Source organism: Stylophora pistillata, chromosome 3, assembly GCF_964205215.1.
Source record: "Stylophora pistillata chromosome 3, jaStyPist1.2, whole genome shotgun sequence".
Taxonomy (NCBI): domain Eukaryota; kingdom Metazoa; phylum Cnidaria; class Anthozoa; order Scleractinia; family Pocilloporidae; genus Stylophora; species Stylophora pistillata.
This window is the reverse complement of record NC_142521.1, coordinates 42,008,517-42,030,078: the sequence shown is the minus strand read 5'-3', so window position 1 is coordinate 42,030,078 and position 21,562 is coordinate 42,008,517. Positions and strand designations below refer to the sequence as shown.

The window sequence follows — 21,562 nt, the reverse complement described above, 5'->3', positions numbered from 1 at the left end:
AGAGTGGGCCTTAATTCGAGTGGGCCCTTATTAGAGGTTGGGCTCATATCTGAGGAAATACCGTTGTAAGGAATAAAAATAAATCACTTCGAACTGAATTATCTGAGGATATTTTCATCCTAAATGATCTCTTCATATCCTCACGACCGCCGCAAAGAAAAAAAAAAATTACTATTACTTATTAGTAGTGCAAAGCTGTTTTCCTTTACGCTCAACCGTAAGTGGATATAATTAGAACCAAAAATACGAAGTACACCGGTAAACTATGACATATGAATTACAGATAGTAACCCTAAGTTTTGAAGTAAAATCTCTATAATTTTATACTCAAGTCAATGTTATTCTGAAAATGCACGAGTTGCTCGTTCGAAATAGATACATTTCTCGAATAATTTAAAAAGAAAAGGCTATCACTAGCTGATGCCTTTACTTCCCTAACAAGTGCAGAGCCTCCCACGGCCCCTGATGAGATAATTAACAATTATTCCACGAGCGCACGTTGGATATGAGATGATAGATAGCCAACTCGGCGCTACGCGCCTCGTTGGCTATAATCATCTCATATCCAACAAACGCGAGTGGAATAATTGTTTTATTAAAAACCTTAAATTAAGTTATTAAATTTTATTCTTTTTTTTTAGCTCCCTTTCAATTATAAGCTGACGCGTGCGCTTATCATATTTGTAGATTACGGTAGATTTGCTGATATACCATAAATGGCTAAGCCAATAAAAATTCTTGAATTGCATTATCCAATGATCCAGTTTTTAATAATTAATATTATATGGACGACATTTCTGAAGGCTATCGGCCGTGCACCGTAGCTGCTGCACAAAAATAATTTAATCGATTGATTTATTTTCATAAAATACTGAACAACACGAAATGCAAAAGTTCTGAGATGCCTGTATACAGAACTATTAAGTTAAAAGGCCTGTAAGGGTCGTGCATCTTACAAAAACAAAATGCAACTTCAAGTATATACACTACTTGATCAGCAAACGTTTTCGCTGTCTGTTCTCATATTAACAATAGCCTCCATTTGGCAAAGATATTTGTCCGCGGACATAATCTGCTCCGAGATGCAAACATTTCTCATAGAGCGAAGGTTGGGAAAAACTGTGAGCTTCGCCATAACTACCTTGGCAGTTAACAAAACAGCAGAATATATCTGGTGAAAAGTACTACTGACCAAAATCATTCATGAAGCGTACCTCAGGTTTACCAAGCAACCTTTTCGCGTTCAAAAACTGCTGACTTTCAAAACTCAACTAAATTCATAAAAAAAAAACTTTCTTGTTGTGCTACGCATTTCTTGTCAAGCGGACGACTTGTGCTTTCGTTAAAACGTTATATGTCCGAGTATCTTAACCGAAATTTGTCAAAAACCAAAAAATTATTGAGGGGGAAAACTTCAAAAACAGTTCCATAAACTTCGATTGTTATGTGTTCAACATCTTTGCTCCAAAATGTATTTTTGCGTGGTACTGGGACGAGCAGCTCAAATCAGATAACACTGATCACAATCAGTCTTTCCTTCAGTCCTCATTTCTATCTTCTTACTTGTTGAATGAACCTGGTGTTACCAGTAATAAAGATCAACCTGAGGCAGTGCTTGTTTCACGATAGATTCCACCCTGTTCTTGTCACCCAGTGGATTGCATAGTAGCCTCAGGATACTCATATTAGGAATGGATTTCAAACTACACACTAAACCACGCAAGTCACGTTCATCCAAATCTGAAAAACTAAGATCTACCGTCCGCAAGCTGGGAAAGAAGTGAAAACGCTCAGTCAGTTGAGCAAAGCCACCTCTGAAGCTGAAGTTATAGATTTCGAACCCCTCTAAAGATGGAAATGTTTTGTTAAATCCTCCAAATAGAGCCTTTATGTCCTCCACTTGTACAGTGCTCCCCACCCCTACTAACCGTAGTTTCTTTAGAGACGACATTTCAGGAAGTGACCGACCAAGTGCCGCGGCTATTGCTGGAGTCATTCTCAAGTTCGTCAGTTTCAGTTCCTGAAGAGTCTTGTGTGTGATGCTACAAACCAGTTTGTTTTCTGCTTCAGCACAGCATTTGTGCAAATAAAAGCTAAATTCGATGAGGTTGTTGAACCGTGGTAACAAACTAGCGAGCTTTAATACTCCAGACGATTTTAACGAATTGGAAAACATATCGTTTTCAAGACTCAACCGACATGTAAGAGGATTTGGTATTTGTTCCAGGCATTTCAAAGCACCCTCATTCAAATCATTTATTTCAAAGCTTTCGAAACTCTTACAATCTCCAATTATGGTACTAAAACTGCGCAATGTTTGCTCGTTGATACTTGGCCCAAAGTGTAGAAATCTAAGGAATTTCAGAGATGACGACTTTGGACACAAACTTGCGGAATGAGATGGAGCGAAATTCTCAGTGAACAGTTTGGCATGGTCATCACACCACAACTTCAGTCCAGTGAAGTAAAACAGTGTCTGACCACTGTGGAAATGAAGGATGCAATCTAATCCACAATAACGTTTACATTTGATTGATTCGAATTTCTTTAAAACTTCTTCAGCTGAAACAGCCGCCAAATTCTCAGTCGCTTTTAGCGGAATATGTAAGCAATTGAGAAACTCAAGCGACTCGCATAGCACTGTCATTTCCTCACAATCCCAGCGATCACAGAACACCACACCACGAATTGAAACTTCATTTAAAATTTTCCGGTCCGGCACAATGTCACTAATTGATCTTCCATACGGCGAAAGAAAAATGATCCCCTCGGTGCAATTTAAACAATGACTTAAGAGTTCAGTTTTTGATTCAACTTCATCAAAGGAATCGTAGACAAGGTTAATGAACCTCTCCTGCTTGTTAGTGACGTCACTTAGTGCCACGTCTGTCTCCCTTTGTTCATCAGGTATTGTCTTTGACAAATCCAGCTCTGAGTCAGAGACTCTTACTGATGTGAAGTGTTCAGAAACTTTCTCTGCTCCGCCATCTGACAAACCACAAATAAACTTAAAGACATTTTCCAAGGACCTGCACTTGTCCAAGGTTCGGGCCCGGTCGTTAATTTCACCGAGATGTCCTTTAAGGACACATCGGTAGGTTATATACCACGCTGCAAGGAACTCCTGTATGCTCTTGTGAATGAACGATACCATTCCTGCTGGTCGAATATTTTCTGCATACTCATTGACTTGAAGTAAGCCCAAAATCCGACTTTCTTCACAAAGGATGGCAGCGGACAGTTGATCGTACTGAAATACATGATCGTCATTTAAAAGACATTCTAAAGCCACCTTTCCAATTTCAGCCAGAATGTCTGTGAAATCTTCAACTTTGCGAAAGTTAGAAGAAGAACATTTCCCTTCATTATGATCCAAAACGTACTGGATGATCGCTACGTACAATTTTGTTTTGGAGTCAGGAAAGCTTTGTTGCTTTCCCTTTTTCCACAAAGTGCAAAAGAAAAGTAGAAGTAGCGGAACTCTTACCAAATCTCTCACGCCTCGCTTGAGAAGGTGATCGCGTAACGCTTCTGCTTGTGGTGCGCCACCAAGCATTCTGATCATAAAGGCCTTTCTGTCCTCTTTACTGAAACCAGTAATCTCAGCATACACGTCCTGAAATTCCTTCAGGTCGTCAGCTTTGGAAATTCGAGTTGTTATCAACACACAACAGTTCCTCAGTTTATTTCCTCGGAAAATCTCAAATATTTCAGAGTTCCGTGCGTAATGATACTCGTCGTATCCATCAAAAACCAGGAGAACTTTGTCTTGGTTTTGGGTGATATAACTCAGTAGGCCGTCTTTCATGACCGTGTCCTCCTCAGCAAAAATATGAGAGGCGCTTATGACATCACTGAGGCTCTGGTGTTTGGATACTTTTTTAAGATCAATAATAACAGCAAGCTCGAACTTCTTCAGGATAGCTCTCTGTTCATCTGTCAACCGGTTTTCGTCAAGTTCAGCCCAGTCCATTGCCAGTTTCTTCACAAACGTGCTCTTCCCGATTCCAGTCTGCCCTTGCACGAGTATCCTGTTTGACGGCAATCCGTTCTTGTTTTCAGTGAACATATCAGTGTAGTGATTCAAGTCAGCCCGCGATGACCCAGCTGGGGTTTGTTCCTCTTTCACCCAGGACAGTCGAGTGTAGATCTGGTGAATGTTCACGTCACATTTTTTGGACCACACAGAGGTTGGCACCGTGGCGGTTCTTTTGTAATGCTCTGCAAGTTTACGCCGACAAACTGGCACATCAAAAGGAAGAACTTCTGTTGGGAGAAAACAAAGGAAATGGTTGACATTTTCATTAAAACTTTTTTAACATTATAATTGGCTGCCAGCAGTTAGCAGCCGAGTCTATCGTGTGAATCATTTAGTCAAACATACAAAAATTTTTTAACTAAGTTAACTTTTAAAGTCAACAGCATATGCCTTCAAAGTACATTAAGAAAACTCCTATTACAATAGGTTCAAGTTTTAAAGTTCATTGAACTTAGAGTAACAAGTAAATTTACAGTAACTCATTCTAAAATGCGGCATTCACTTGTTATAAAGTTGGTGTTGGTGATAATGTTATGGCGGATTACTGAAAAAGTATTTCTTTTGAAGAAATATCGAGCCTCATAGAATCACTGCGTAAAGTTGGCGTTTCTTTTTGTTTCCGCCCTTTTAATTTCTTTCTCTTTTATTTGCAGTGGTAAAGTTCACAGAATGAATCAAACCAATCTCCAGAGTCCTGATGCCTATGACCTGAGTGACCGTTGTCCTGCATGAGGACGACAGAGGCTCCAGGAAAGACACTGGAAACAAATATTGATGCCGTCTATTAACGGCAGCGGAGATTCGATTCCGTAAGCGCTATACTCCAACAAGAATCACCAAAGAACTATCCGACTCCAATGAAACATCAAATAACTTCATCTCAACATCACAAAAAGCTTAATACAAACATAATTTGTTCATCTCTCCCTCGCATGTGTTTTTTAATCCCAAGAACCTCTTTGATCTCAGTTCTAGGCTATTACGTCACTTAGACATTGTTTACTAGTTCTTAATAGACTTGTAGATAGGGTTCTAGACTTGCCATTCACCTTTCGCTTTTCTGTATAGTTTTAGATATTTTTTTACTTATCAGACTATTTAGATTTTGAATTTGTTCAGATTTGACTCCGTTATTTATTGTTTTCCAGACACTTTGATATTCAAAAAAAAGAGAGTAAATGTTAGCCGAAAGTGAGTTATTTTGGATCGTTTTTGACGCTGTTGATATTTTGTACTGTAAAGGATTTTATAAGAATTATTGCTAAATAAAGTTATTATTTTGAACATGTTTGTTATGCTAGTCAAAGATAACTGTCACGGAAAGGTATGCAAACTCCAATCTATATTCAAGACCTTATCACTCGCCACTCACCGTCTAGATCGCTTCGTTCATCCTCTACGCTCAATCTGAATCCTGTTAGTTTTAACGTTAAGACCTATGGTTCTAGAGCATTCTCCGTTTTTAGCCCCTGAGCCCCTGAACTCTGGAACAAATTACCCGAAAACATACGCTCATGCGAGAACTTAAATCATTTTAAGCCTAAACTTAAAACCTACCTTTTTGAGAAGTTTTACTTTAGCCATAAGGAAATAGACTTTATATGCTTTCACTTCAATTTTAAGTTTATTCATTTCAATTAACTTTAATTTTAAATTTCCTCTCATTTTGTTAAGCGCCTAGATCTATCATTGGATAGGCGCTATATAAATATCATCATCATTATTATTATAACGTTTGAAGTTCCCATGACAACCATAATCACTTACTCTTCTCATACTCATACTCATACATCTTTAATTAACGAGGGTAACATATTAACTTAACATAAGTTTTCTAACGTATGGCCCTCACCTTCCCACCCATCCAACCCCAGGGGAGGACATCCATCACACAGTAATCTCGTGTGTGGGAAATTAACGTCACCTACTCCCAACCCTACAGGAGACGGGACCTCCATTTATTCGTCCCTATCCGAGAAGACTAGAATATCTAACCATTTCTTGATGGTGGCAAATTCTTCTCAATTATTTTAAGACCTTGAGTATTGGTCCGGCCGGGGCTCGAACCCTCGACCTCCCGCACAACATTCCAGCGTAATATCCATTGGCTTATGGCCCAAATGGAAATTACAACTAAAAAATGACTTCAAACAAGATTTAAAAGACATCACTCAATCCATGAGACATCAGTTTCAGTTTTGTCCGCTCACCGATTTCGTACCAAAACGCAGCCTGTGGTGAACACTAATCTTTCGAGTTGGCCAAAACATGTTTTCTTCAATGTTTTAACCAGAAAATAAAATTTCAGTAAAAGATAAATGTTTCATATACAGTGCGTGTAAGACCCCTTGCCGATGGTTAAAAAAGATTACCTTTTTTTGTTATTGTTTTATTCCGTTGTTGACCCTCTCCCGAAAGCACCGAATGAAAACCGTGTTGATCAGCAAATCTCCACAACACTGAACTTAAACAGAATCTGCGTCTATGAATTTGAAGCCTCAATACCATCCCCCCCTCCCAAAAAAAAATAAGCCCCGTGACCCAGGGCCAAAATTAAGTTTAAATGCCCTTGCCAAGTACCCGATTTGAAGGCCAATTGTTTTGTAAGAGAGAAAAGCAGCAACCATGACTATCTACAAATTGTCTAAGCCTTAAAAACCTAGCTCTTGTCGACCTCTTCTTCTGAGCCATTCGCTTGCAAACACCTCATACCTAGTGAGTATCTAACACTTGTATTCCACTGGAAAGATTTAACACTTCAAAGGTTGTCTGGGGAGGATGTTGAAGCTTTAAATGTGTCGTTGTATAATCGCTTCATTCATAAAATTAATGATTTTTTTTAAACATTTCAAAACAACAACTAGGGGTTGGATTTTAAACCTGAGCTGGAGGAGGTAACGGGGGGACGGGGGGTTGTACCCATTTATGTTCGTATCTCTAGACTCTCTCACCCCTTCCCGATCAAGCCTGAAACAGAATCACATTCACCCTCTGTAATCTCAGTAAGACTTACCGGGCTTCTCACTCTCCACTCTAAGTTCTAATTGGTTCATTCTGTCACTAAGACCTTGCCCCATTTGGTTCACTTTCTGATCCGTCTTGGTCGCCCTTTGCTCAAGCTGGTCCACTTTCTGATCCGTCTTGGTCGCCCTTTGCTCAAACTGGTCCACTTTCTGATCCGTCTTGGTCGCTCTTTGCTCAACTTGCTCCACTATTTCCTCCATTCCTTGAACTCTTCTCAATAATTCCTCTCCAAGGTTTATTTCAATTGCCGTAAGTCTTTCCAGGATAAGTTTCATCTCTTTTTTCCTGATGGCTTCGCCATCATCTAGCCTTACTTGAAGGACAGCAGCTGTTTGCTGGACTTGGGAAAGCTGAGTGCTCTGCAGAGCCAAGTCCTTGATAATACCATTTACTTCTGTTTGTATCAGAGAAAGAAGATCTTTGTCCACAGCATGACCCATACACAGCTGGCAACCTACAAAGTAATTAGCAATCGGACAAATTAAGAAAATTTGGAGGCTTTCAATTTCATCATAATCACTACACCCCATAACTGTACTGTAGCGGCCGACACAAGCGAAGCAAAATTTCGACGACAACTATGAGTTTCGCAAATGAAGACACACTATGAAGCGAGGATATATTTTACGGATATGCCTTGAATCGTTTTATTTAACGTAGTCGTGGTATCCAAGTACTTATCGTAAACTGAAATATGAATTTATAAGGAAGAAGCTAAGCTAAATGCGAATAGATAAACCAACATTCCAAACATTCCGATATAAAGGCAAGATGCAAAGCTAGCTAAAAACTCAAACAAAATCACAAAAAAACTATATATAAGCTCAAGGAAAGGAACATTAGCACTTACATAACAGTCCCGCTTGTAAGAATCGAACCAAAACGAACTTCAATATAAGTTAGGTATTCGGAAGCGAAACGGGAAATCCAAACAGACACTTACTCTAACACAGAAAACTGTAGTCTTACGGCAAACGACAACAACCAAACGATAAACAAAAAAAACTTCAACTACTCTTCTCTAAAAATCGCACACGTCAACATTAAAAAAGGGTCCGCGTGATTCGCTTACGAGATTACTTCGTAACCTCAAAGCACGCGCACGTAAGTCGCGCGCGCACAAGTTTGTTGACGTCTTCTTAAGGTGGCTCAATAGGGTTTTTTGGCCGGGCGAAGAATGGGTACGAAAATAGCGCGCGCTTTTAAATGGCATCAAATATGTAAACAAACATGGCGGCTTCACGCGAGTGCACAATTTTTGTCACATAATCGCGAAGTTTACTTGACGAGAGTGAAACGGCATCGATACTTTCCAGTAATGAGCACAATATTGACAGTGAAAGACCAGAAGTTTACACAACGCCTACACAACATCCGTAATGCGTCGGGTCGCTTTCGGAAAGTGGAAGCGATCGAAACCAGAAAAGAAACAAAAATAAAAAGGTTACACGGAGGGTTCAAAACGTGGAATGCCAAAAGGAAGCTCCAGTATGATAACATATCCATGGAAAACGAACCCCCAGCAAAACGAATGACACGAGCACGTGAGGTCAGTACATTTTTCTTTATTCGGAAGTCATAATTTTTGGTAAGATTTTCCTGTCAAGCTTGTCCTAATTATCGGCCTACCTGTTCTGTTGACTCCAACCCTGATTCCCATCAGCAGAATAAAGCTAAGAGGAAGGCGAACCTGCCACAAGGATCCAGACTGGTGGACTTAGAAACCCTTACAGATGGTCTGAAGGAATGTTTATTTTGTCATTACGGTAAATTCTCACTATTTTTAACTGCACTATAGCATATTTTACACCGTTATCATATAAAACAATATAACAAATATTGTGGAGTCTTTTTTCCCTGTTAGTTTACAGTGTATTTTACAATATTTCTAGGCCCTTTGTCTCTTGGCAATGTTATTGAAGAACAGCACAGTGGCTTGGCAAGCACGTTTACTGTTATATGCAGCCAATGCAATGGAGGAAACACCATTAAAACATCAAAAGAGCACAGATCTGGTGCACGCGGTCCACTGACCTTTGATGTGAACACGAGAGCTGCCCTTGGCTGTTTACACACAGGAGTGGGCAACACCCATTTAAACAATTTACTTTCAATCCTCAATGTGCCTGCACTGAACTCATCGACTTTTAAAAATCGGGAAAGGGAAGCTGGAAAGGCAATAGAGCTAGTAGCAAAAAATAGTTGCCAGCAATTCCTAACCCTTGAACGAGAGAAGTCAATTGAAAATGGTAACAAGCCTGACCAGAACAATTTGGTACCTATTGCCTGTTCTTATGACATGGGGTGGCAGAAACGGGGGCGAGGTTTCAACTCTAAGACCGGACATGCTGCAGTCATGGGCCTTTCAACTGGTAAGGTCCTTGACTACACAACAAAAAATAAAATATGCCACTCCTGTGATGAAGCTAAAAAGGCAGGAAAACAACCAAATGACCATGACTGTAGAAAAAAATCATTCAGGCTCTTCAAAGTCAATGGAGCCTTTAGCTGCAGTTGAACTTTTCAATAAGGTAACTAAATCAAATGTCAAAGTTTCAATTTACACCGGGGATGATGATTCAATGACTGAATCTCACCTAGAGCAAAAGGTACCCTATGGTGTGGAAAAATGAAGTGATACAGTTCACATAAAAAGATCCCTTACAACATGCCTATACAACTTGAGCCAATGAAGTAAGTTCCCCAACAGTTCAGTGTTGTCACAGAAAGTCATAAATTACCTTGTCAAATCCTTTACACGTGTATTGTACAAAATAAGGGGGATGCTACAAACATGAAATCTGCAATTCAAAGCATTGTGCCTCATGCATTTGGTGACCACACTGGTTGTAGAGAAACATGGTGTAGGTACAAGAAAGACCCTTCTCATTATTGTCACAGAGATCTTTCCTATGGCAAAGACCTCCAAGGAGATAGCATTCAATCGGCCCTGAAATCTCTCTTTGATGAATATAGCACAGACATTGTTATAAACAAACTTGCACCTGCAGCAAATTCTCAACGTAACGAGTCTCTGAACAGTGTGGTGGGCTCGAAGAACCCCAAAATTCGCTATTGTTTTAATTGAACAAAGACTGAATGCATAATTAATGTATGGGGTTATATGGTACTCTTGCCGGTCTTTTCTGTGTAGACCATAATACGAAAATGGACATGAAAAGTTCGAAGGACAAAGGAAATCAACAGTTGCATTCAAACGACGTCGATCACAATTACACAAACACCAGATTTCAGAAACCTCGAAAAACGAGGGTAAAGAAGGTACCATGTATGAAAGTGGCATTGGCCTGAACCTGAACTCTTCTGCGACAACATTGGAGTTGAACAATTCTGAACTTTCAATCACTGATCTTTATGATATAACCGCTGCTGTCACGAAACAACAAGAACAGTACGAAAATGCAGTTCCGAAATACACTTCGAGACCCACAGTTCAAAAGGAAAAATTTGATGACAGTAAATTTTATCACTTTGTTTTATTTGACATCGAGACAAATTCAACGGGAAAATAAGCAGAAGTATGTCAGGTCGCTGCCGTGGATAGGTCAGCTAAACAATTCTAATGCTACATTCTACCAACCAGAGACATAGATTCTCACGCGTCAAAGGTCAACAAACTTACAGTTAAAACTGTCAATGGAATCCGCCGACTTTTCAAAGATAATCGACTGGTAGAAGCCTTTGAGTTATCGCATGTACTTAGGCAGTTCTTAACTTTTTTGAGGGCCAGAATAGATTCAGCTTCAACACGATCCACAAAGCCTGTTTGCACAATCTTGGCTGGACACAACGCCGCCACATTTGATATTCCAATACTTCTTCGAAACGGTGGCGAAAATTTTATCGCGGAGCTCAGTTCCATCCGGTTTGCAGACACTCTGACACTGATGAAATCACTCATCAAAAGCAAGCACTCCTCCATCCAAAACGCAGAAGGTAAATTTCCAAAGCCTGGGCAGAGTTCTGTTTACGAACATTTATTTCAAACCACCTTTGATGCCCACGACGCCCTAGAGGACGTGATCGCTCTTCGAAGAATCTTGCTTTCGCCTAGGTTGGCTTTGTCTGATGAAATGCTGGTGAACAGAAGTTCTGTAATCTCTGTCAAGGACGCCGCCGAAGACCTGAAATATCTTGACAACCGACACTAGAGACTCTTATCTTTTCGAGGAAAGCTGTACAACCCAGGTCATGCGGATAGCCCAATAAAGCAAAGCATTGCCGAAAAAATTACTGGCAGTGGCTTAAGATATGAGGATTAAAATAATTTGTACCAACGATTTGGACGGAAAGGTCTTGTGTGTATTTTGACGAGACCGCCATTGTCCAGTCGCTCATCGCTTCCAAGGGTCACAAACACGACGAGAATAGTCTCCGCAATTTTGAAACACTTCGAAGAGATTTCCAAGGATTCTGCGGCATAGTAAATTAAGGTATGTTCTCAACTGACTTTCAGATCAAAAGCAGTTTGTACAAAAACGTCAAAGATAATGACCGCCCGTGTTTACACACTTGTTCTCGACAAAACCGCGTGGTTCGAAAGTTCGCGCATGCTCAAATAGCGATCTTGGCGAGTTCCTATTCTGATCACGTGGTTGTCATTGAGGTGAGAAAATAGAAAGTTCCTCCTCAGATTTCTCGTATTTCCTTCGGTAAATTCCTTAAAATTTGGCAGAGATGTTATACCCTTTTAGCTTTCCTTGCTGTGAATTTATCAGAAAAATTTGTAGGACAAGTTTTTCGCTCAGCCAAAAAACAACAAAAATGTTAAAAGCGAAAAAACTACCTTGACAACCCCTATTTTTTTCGATTTCAAAAGTTTCGTCTTGTCAGACTCTACCCGGTCGGAGAATAATAGAAAATTTTACCGAAGGAAATTGAAGAAAATTGAAATCAAAGTCAAACAGACGTCAAAAAATGGCGATATTTGAGTAGTTTTAATTTGGGACTAAAAGCCTTGACTTCAGAGGTGACTGTTGTAAAGCAAATTTAGCACTTGTTTTTTAAGTTTCAGTAGCTTTGATTTGAAAAATAGCAAAAACAACGAGAAAAATTAACTTTCGATTGATGTCACTGGCGCGCGCTTCGTGATCTTGCATAACCCTATTGAGCCACCTTAACAGCAGGCAAAAGGCGTGGCAGCCGTTACATGTACCATTGAAGAAACACAATATTAGACCCTTGATGACAAACAAATTGATGTTCCAAGGGCACACCCCTGGAAATAGATGAGGTGACAGAGCAATTCGTTTTAGTTTACATATAAAATATTATAATATTTAGCATATGAAAAAAAGAGAAATGAATAAAACAGACTGAGGTAATTATACCTTTCCCTCGCCAATCAGATAATTGATCCAATGTGTTCTTCTCCTTACAACTAGTCAGCCCCAGACTTCTTACCAGGTTCTCCAGCTTTGAGAAGCAATCATTGTAGAAAGCTTCAGTCCATTCTGTCACATCAAAATGGCCCCACTTGTTCCTCACATCTTTCCTGACAGCATCAGCTGATGTTTCAATAGCAACAGAAAAAATGGCAGCTGGATGGTAGTTATTAAACTGCAACAGTTGAAGGATGGCAGTCATGTCCAAAGACTCATCAAAGGCTGAAAATTCTGCAAGATGTTTGTTATGCAAATACAACTTGGCCAGGTCTACTGAGCTGTTGACATTGTAGTTGTACGAGCTGGTAGGATTACGATGAATGATCAGATTGTTGTTGATATTCTGAAATTTCAATCTTCTCAGGTTGGGATCAGCACGAAACTGATGATAGGTCAGTGTCGCCAGGGTACAGGGTGTGGTCAGACCACTGCAGTATGTGTCCAGGTTTGTGTAATGAGTGTCCATTCCTTGTTTGATAACATCTCGTAAAACTGGAGCGACAACTTTGTTGATGGCTATTCCAATGACCAGCCATCTTTTTTCAGAATCAGAGACAATCATCTCCAATTAGTATTTTGATGTCTTCTGACAAAAAAACTGTTACCGCAGGATTTGTGACTATTCACATGTCAGTGGCACGATCTGGAAAAAGACAATAAGAAAAATTCATTATTTGAGTCAAATCAATTATTCAGACCATTGACTCCCACTTTATGGAGGCTCAGGGATTTCTGCAACAATTTAACATAACAGTGAATTGGAAAGAAGAGGAATACTTGAAAACATCATGGTTAAATTCATATGAAAAGAGATATCTTCTACATAATAGACCTCAGCATAATCATCAATTGCATTATTATATGTAACCATCTATTGACCACTTTCATAAATGGCTGCCGGATTAATATTATTTTGTTTAAATTTAAATTAGCCTTTCTGGCCTCGCTTGAGATAATGTATTCTGATCTGTATTACACTTGAAATGACACTGAAATGTGCAGTACATGGCAGACCTTCACTATTTTAGCCCCAGATTCCCTGTACTTTTGGAAATGTGTGGACTGGGCAGAGGGCTAAAGATGATGATGTTGGAATATTATACTTTAACCTTTTCACCCCTAAGATTGATTAGCATCTAATTTCTCCTCACATGATAACCCCTGAGTCACACAGTAACGTCAGGAGAATAAAGGAGATGATAACAAACTTAAGAAGATCTTGATTGTTTCATACATTCTAATCAGCACCTTGGGGAATGTATGGAGAACAGTATGAAGAATATGCACACTGATGTTAAGGTGCATTGTGACACATGTCAAGGAGTTTGTAAAGGTATACATGCCTGTAGATACATGCATTGTGAGGGCTCAGGGTTTAAACGCATGTCTGCAATTGCTTAGAATTTTTTATAGTATAATGAAACTCAGGGGTGGATCCTGGATTTTTTTGAGGAGGGGGTGCACCACTAAAGAATGGCATAACTCACTGGTGAGCACAATTTTTTTTTTTCGCAAAATACCACTTGTATTAGAAAGACGCATTTCATCTCAGGGGGGGTGCACACCCCCTGCACCCTCCCCCTCGATCCGCCCCTGGTACTATTGTTCACAGCAGTAAGAGCTCTACAGTTTATAATCAAAAGGGTTCAGTGCTTCTTTCTGTCATCAGTCAACAGCACCTTAAAAGTAGTGGCCATGCCCCCCCCCCCCTTTACTAGGCGGTACACAACCCTCCAATTAATGTAAAATTCAGAATTGTGTAACTTATGTCTGACTAATAAGTTAAGTTACTAGCAAGGTTCCCTTTCCTCTCAAACAATGTAGCTGCTTAAAATTGGTGACAATTTTGTAACATTGAAGGTAATATTGAAATGGGAAAGAGTGGAATTTGAATGAGAGTTAAGGTCCGGTAATACGGGCAACATTTTTCTTCAACTTGTCTTGCAACATTGTTGCATTGCAAGTTGAAACCCTTTGTTGGGCGTATTACCACGTTCGTGACCAACTTGTCTCGCAACAAAATATGGTGTTGCAAGATGAGGCAACGTGTTGCACAAAGTAGACTCGAGTTCTACTTTCTGCAACAAATTTTAGTTTTGCTTCAACTAGCCTTGCAACAAATTTGAATTCAACGCCTGTGATTGGCTGTCGCAAAGCGCGGCGACGCGGCAAATTTAAAACAAACATGGCGGACGGAGATGAGCTTGAGGCTGTTGAAGTAGACCAGAAACTTTGCGAGAGCCAAAAATTTTCCCTATACAAAGACCTGGAGGGTTATCGTAGTTTGTGGGACACATCGTATGTCCATTCAAAAAACAAGCAGCAAAACAAGCAGCAAAAAGAGTAAGGCTTAGAGGAACTGTCAGAAAAGTATAACATATCGCCAGCTATCTAAAACGACAACTTCATACTGCGTGGACTGCCTCGGCACGGGAAATTAAGAAGGAAAGTAACGGGCAGAACTCCAGGTGGAAGTTCTTCGAAACGTTAAGTTACATGAAAGAGGACGTTCTTTGTTCGGTAAGGGCAAAAGAAGAAACTGAGTGGACGGAGAACGAGATAGAGCAGTTGACAGAGTACTATAAACAAAATGACATCCTATGGAATCACGGCCTCTCATCCTACCGGGACAGAAACTTGAAGATCTGAGCTACACAAAGCTATCCGAGCTTCTCCCTGGTAAAAGCCACGACGACATTAAAAGTCGGTGGAATGTGCTCAAGACCATTTTTAACAGAGGTTAAAAAAGAAGAAGACAGCAAGGTCAGTGGAACCGGTAGGGACGCCGTATACACATCGCAGTGGAAATATTTGAAATCTTTTATGTTTATCAAAGGGAGTGACGACGTCGACCCTGCTATTTCAACACTTAATCCTACAGAAAATGAGAGACTGGCAAAGAAAATTAAAGCTGAGAAGGCGACAGATATTGAAGAGGTAGCTATACGCGTTTCATTTATTGTACTTTTGTGACGCATCGAGGCAGAGCGCTGTTAATAAACTCTTCCTGTTTCACTATTCACCGTCACTTTCGTAATTGTCAGTCACTGTTATTATTATTATTATTGTATAAGGTAAAACTGGATCTTTACAAAGAAGCCATTAAGTGCCTGCAGACCCCTCTGCCACTTGCAATTGGTCAGCCAAAATCGTAACGATTCCATCAGTACCTTTGTAAAATCGCTGGAGTCTTTATTACAACAGTTTTCTGGTCGCCACCTGGCTATTGCTAAGAAAAGAATCAACGATGTTATTTTTTGATTTGGAAATGGAATGGTTTGCACCACAATCCACTCCTGTATCTGCGAGCAGTCCTCAGTCCACAGACCTCTTATACAACCCACAAGCATCAGCATCCAATTTCAACAATGGAACCTTAAACTGTGGGCTTATTTACATTGACACTACACCTTTATAACCTGATTATACATTTGTAACACATTTATAACCTAATTTCAAATATTATTATTACGTTCCAAATTCCAATTCGATCTGGAACAGTGGACAAGAATAGCCACCCAGTGGAATTGTTCATTGCTAAATCATTTATTATTCATTTATTTATTTATCATTTATTTTGTGCCTTTCAAGCCTTCAAATACTTTCAATTTTTTTCATTTACCTTCAAGTTGTCAAAAGATGAAAAAAAAAAGCACTAAATTTCAACCTTCTGTGGTCACTAAATTTCAATTTTCTCCACTGTCAATTTTAACCTTTTGCAGTCAATTTAATTTTTCAGCACTGCCTGGGACGAATTAACGTGGAGGTTAACATCTGTTGTAAGAGTAATTTAGCACTCCCTGTGGGTCTGTTAAGTCGGTTTTCAAAGTTTAGTATCCTACATGTAGCTAATAAGCCAGAAATTTAAGTACTGAAGAAATGGAAATGTGCTGGCAAATCTTATTTAAAATTACCCTTCAAAATGAAGTCATTTCTTGAAATAAAGCTATTATTGACATTTTATTAAAACATATTTGTAGGTATTCCTTCATAATTTAAATGATGTAAATGTCCATTTCTTGAAAGATGTATGGTTTACAAACATATAATCTTCCAAAAAAATGTTATATTTCATTAAAATTAAAGTACCTTTTTAAAATGGTACACTGATACTTCAGGATCTTAAAAATTTCATTTCAAATAAATTATGTTAAAGTTATTTAAATAAATCATTATTGTTTTTTATCACACCATACTCATATTTATTAAATCTTAATAACTTTATAAATAGAATGATGTAAAGTCCATTTCCTGTAAGACATAAAGTTTCAAATCTACACTGTTGTATAAAGATTACTCTATTTCAGTAAGTACCTTATTGAAATGGTACACACTTATAAGGACCTTAAAGTCTCATTTGTAATAAGTTACTGTTAATTAAAAAATGGTCTCTTGAAGTATTTTACCATATGTATTGCTTCTACTGTAAAAGTCTTACAGATCAGCAAAAAGTATGTATCAAGTGATTCTTATAGCCATTGGTACCTATTCAAATGGTAAACATATATGTACTGAAAACAATCCTAATTAACTCATCTGAAAGATATTGCTGTACAGCACCAATGTTAGAAATAAACTCATTAATTTGTATCTTTCCAGCTGCCTTTTGAGATGGAAAAATACTCAAAACAACACTGCACCTGGAAAAGGGCATGAAATGTTGTCTTAATATGTAATACAGTCCATATATATTGCATATGAAACCACGAAAGATCATTTCTGCACAGATAGCAAACACACTGTTTCGTCACAAAGCTAAATGCCTTGATAGAGTTATTGTTATGAACCATGATGGAAAATCATTACGTGAAATGAGCTGGACATAAATTTGAAGAGGGCACATTGAAGACAGAACAGTTCACTTCTCTTCTTATTACAATGACATTAGAGGCAAGCTGGAAAAACTTAATGCAACATACACATTTTAAAACTATTGAAATGAACTGAACTAACTGCAATATAGAAATATGTAACAGGTGCTATAGCTATGTTAGCTACCTATTTCACACTTTTCCTTTTCATAAACATAGGCATAATTAGGAATGAAAATGTCACTGAAATGGTATCACTATCATCTTTCAGTTGAGAACTAGAAGTCACCAAAGAAAGAAAAAGCTAAGCCAATTCTTATTTAGCAATACTGTAGGTCTAGTCTAAGCCTTTCATCTCACTTCAGATTGGTTGCAAAACAATAAACATAGTTCTAAAACATTTTGTGTTCATGGCTTAGTGGCTTTCATTGAATGTATATAAGATTCACAGCAGTTTAAACACAGTCTCCACTGCTATGGTACTACTCCCTCCTTCATGAAATAATCCATGTACTCTTCTCTAATTGCCCTAGCTTCAGTGGAGTAATTGTTGCTGCATTGAGGATGATCGTCAAACCATGATGACGGCTCACTGCTGTTGCACCTCCATTAGGCCCAGGGAGCACATTGCCTTCCTCGTCTTCTTGATCTGTCATTCCATTTACTCTGTAGAGAAAATTTGAGGGCATAATCAATTCTTATTTGTAAATCATGTATATAGTTCCAAGGGGGGGAGGGGGCAGTACTCGAGGTATCCATCATGGGGGGTCCTATGGAGCTTCATATTGCAAACCCAAAAAAATACATGAGACTGAAATTTTAGACCCGAAAAAATACCTGGCATCAAAGTATCCTACCCCAAAAAATACAAGACTTGAATACCTCAATACTGATTTATTCCTCCAACAGAACTATTTAATCCATGATTAATTATGCATCAACAAAAAGTTTACTTGTGACCCAAAAAAATACACATTTTTTTAAGACCTAAAAAATTATGCGACAGTTCTCTTCACCCAACAAAAATACTGAAAAATAATGTAAATTTTCAACCACCCCAAAAAAGTCAGACCCCTCCATCATGTATACTTTGAGTATCCTCCCCAGGATATATAAAGGTAAGTGAGCACTCATGATTCTTTCTTTGTCAACTAAATCCGATGATCTTCCCTGCTAGTAGAGGCTTTTTTCCTGGAAAAGAGCCTCTGTTAGCTGGGAATGATAATCATGTTAATGCAGGCTTTTAAGAATAATGAAAATGGTGTGTGTGATAAAACACAGACTGCACAAGGATGAAGTCAGCATGATTGGGTCTTGATTGAATTGAATGTCTGCATGGCAAGAGATTTGATGCCACCAAGTGCAAGTAAAATCCCTTAATTTGTTACATCAGATTAATACAATGGAGTCGTGGCTTTCGTTGAAAGCTTGTGATTCTACATACTGGTCATCTAGAAAAACAACATAGTGTTTTTAGTTATAGTACTTATTGCTTTTAGGTACAGTACATGAATGCAAACTGATACACTGCTTATAAATGCTATTTTGGGTAGCATTAAGTTGTTTTCATTTTTAGCTACTGATATTCACAACAAAGGAATAATGGTTTGTAGCACTTGATTTAATAGCCCTACCTTAGAAAATTATGCAGCACTAGTGCTACCAAAATCAAGTCGACAACTGTGTCCGGAGGCAAGAGAATTGGAGCACGAAACACCCTCCATCTGTTCGCGATGATAACAAAATAATTTTCTGAGATTCTCCGCATGCGCGAGAACCTGTAATTGAAAATCCGCTGTGCTCTTGACAATGCTGTCAGCGGGAAGGCTTCATCATAAATCTTGTCAAGGCAAAGGCATCGTCTCCTGTTAGGACATATGGCACTGGCATTGCCGTCTCTGGCAAGGCTCTGGGCTTTGGTAAATTCAAAGTGTTGTGACTTAAACTCAGTGCCTTTTTGAGGTCACAATTTTGCCATATGGCAGAGTCTGGCGAACGACCATTTGTTCCAGCACTCGCCCAAAGGCACTGGTAGTCAGGCCCAAACACAGCAAGGAGAACAATGCTGTTGTTCCCTTGGTAATCGTAATAATGAGAGCCAGAATTAGATGGCTGCTGAACGATGACACATTTTCTGTCTACAGCGCCAGTACCATTCCGCAAATTCCATCTTGCCTCAAATTTGTCTGCTACTGCATCCCACTCACTTCTGTGTTTGCTACTTTTAGATATTCTGGAGCAAGTACCTGTAGTATAGGAAATTAAAATGTATGTCAAGTATGTTAATTTTGACACTGTTATATAAATAAATCAACGATACTGAGACTCGCTTACCTTGTACAGGGCACGGCTTGTTTCTGACACGATTGAAGAAATTGTTTGGTGTGAAATTCTGAACGAATACTCGAGGGAGTGATAAGTTTCTCCCCCTGCCAAATACCATAGCGTTACAGCTAGGCGTTCATCTGGCTGTATTGTCGCCCGGACAGAATTGATGGGTGATGGCTGCTCTTTTTTTTGGATCAACGGGGATACTTTTCCCAACAGAAAGGAAAATTCCTCCTTCATCATATGGAAAAACTCTTTGTATGCCACGACATCCCCCACTTCAAGCTCTCTAATTAGCTGGTGAAAAACGCCTCTCTCCTCTCTCCGGGAAATCCATTGTCGCATGTAAATTTTCTGATTTCGTTTTCGAGGCCTATCCTCATCTTCACTGAGCAAAAGGCCCAAGCAGAGAGCTGCAAGCCCTCTGTTCCGACAAGGAAAGAGTTCAGCAGCCGCCATCTTTGTTTACATACAACCAACCAATCATACGTGCAGGATTCTGCAAATTTGCAACACTATATTTTGTTGCAGAACAAGTTGGTCACGAACATGGTAAAACGTGCAACAAAGGGTTTCAACTTGCAATGGAACAATGTTGCAAGACAAGTTGAAGAAAAATGTTGCCCGTACTACCAGACCTTTAAGGAAAAATTAAAAAAGTAGCAGAGGGTGCTAATTAAAGACTTTTTCCACACAGTGTAGCTGTTGTAAGGGAATAATTTAGATAGAAAACTTTACATCAAATTTACGTATGCAGGCGCCGAAAGAGATAACTACCTGAGTCAACGCCTATTTAATTACACATACCTTGCAGCTTTGACTCTTCCTAAACAATCCACTCGTAACGATCACCCGTTCCTTGTTTTCCAAGTAACGAAATCACGATTTACTTTCAAGTCCAATCAGACCCATCGAGAATACTAGCTCCAATCTCCTACGCGATAAAGTCAGTCCGCGTTGCTCCTATCTAATTTTGTTCACTTCCTGTTATAATCTTGACCTTTCCTTTGATTTTGATTGAATGAATGTTTACTCGTTTTAGTTTCAGTTTTTACAACACATTTATGATGGATCAGCTCTTCAAGACTCATATGGCCGGTTATTTACACGGTTTTACGCAATCAGTTGGCATAATGGGGGGGAGGGGAGGCGGTACTTCCGCGAAGTTTGGATAGGGGTGTGCCGCGAAGGTTCGTGAACCCTAACCCTATTTAAGGACTAACAAAGCGAAAACTGATACCCTTTTTAAGGCCCAAAGCCGAAAAATGACACCCTATTCAAGGAAAAACAAAATTATTAATAGCATGAAAAGGAAAACTTTATTTCTTCTCTGTAACATTGAATGTATAGCATCAAGCATAAAATACTAGAATAAGCCTAGTTTAATAATATGCAATCATAACCATGATCATCTTTCAATACTGTATCTCTACTGCTATTACTTTGTTATAGAACTGTAACAAGTGCAATAATCATGTAAGATCTCTGTACAAATACGATCGTTAACAATATCCAGCGGTCTTACATCACTGTGATGAACAAAGCGAACGGAACTAAAAACCGAATGGAAGTAAATGAAAAAAAATTCTTGTGGACGTTAGGCTTTCCATAGAGCTAATCAACCTCCGCCCTTTTCAATAAAAAGAACAATAACCTGAAGCGCATACTTCACCAGGATTAGAATATATACAATACTCCTTGGTACATTGAGTAAAATATTTACATTAATACACTGTCAGAAACCCATAAGGGGTTAAACGTGTAACGTGCGTTCACAGCGTTAGAATATTCAATTTTGCTAAGTACCATATCTGAAAACTCGCAGATTTTGAACGGTCACGTGCAATAAGCGACTGTCCAGCTTTATTGTTATGAAATGCAAAACACAGAGATGGATGGCCACACGAGAGTTGACATTATACGATCAAACAACACATTTATTTTCTGCAAAGACT

General features: G+C 39.0%; 2 protein-coding genes and 1 pseudogene across 5 annotated transcripts; 1 reads left to right on the top strand and 2 right to left on the bottom strand.

Annotated features, from left to right (window-relative positions):
• Positions 1 to 825: 825 nt before the first annotated feature.
• On the bottom strand, positions 826 to 20,544 carry LOC148736175 (uncharacterized). 3 transcript variants are annotated; one of them, XM_088752337.1, is made up of 4 exons: positions 20,415 to 20,544; positions 12,415 to 13,111; positions 7,053 to 7,517; positions 826 to 4,266 (listed from the first exon to the last, which is right to left on the bottom strand). In XM_088752337.1, the coding sequence occupies exons 2-4, from the start codon at positions 13,028 to 13,030 to the stop codon at positions 1,583 to 1,585; spliced, it is 3,765 nt and encodes a 1,254-aa protein (XP_088608463.1). In that variant the 5' UTR covers positions 13,031 to 13,111; positions 20,415 to 20,544; the 3' UTR covers positions 826 to 1,582. The 3 variants fall into 3 exon arrangements, with proteins under 3 accessions (XP_088608463.1, XP_088608464.1, XP_088608465.1); XM_088752338.1 differs by lacking the exon at positions 20,415 to 20,544 and having other exon boundaries at positions 12,488 to 12,583; XM_088752339.1 differs by lacking the exons at positions 12,415 to 13,111; positions 20,415 to 20,544 and adding an exon at positions 7,914 to 8,209.
• LOC148736177 (uncharacterized) lies at positions 8,208 to 10,147 on the top strand (annotated as a pseudogene). Its single transcript, XR_015998227.1, has 3 exons — positions 8,208 to 8,612; positions 8,730 to 8,829; positions 8,956 to 10,147. The product of XR_015998227.1 is annotated as an uncharacterized LOC148736177 (transcript).
• LOC148736176 (uncharacterized) lies at positions 16,746 to 19,607 on the bottom strand. Its single transcript, XM_088752365.1, has 2 exons — positions 18,914 to 19,607; positions 16,746 to 17,945 (listed from the first exon to the last, which is right to left on the bottom strand). Exons 1-2 carry the CDS (start codon positions 19,045 to 19,047, stop codon positions 17,774 to 17,776), a joined length of 306 nt encoding a protein of 101 aa, XP_088608491.1. The 5' UTR covers positions 19,048 to 19,607; the 3' UTR covers positions 16,746 to 17,773.
• Positions 20,545 to 21,562: the final 1,018 nt, after the last annotated feature.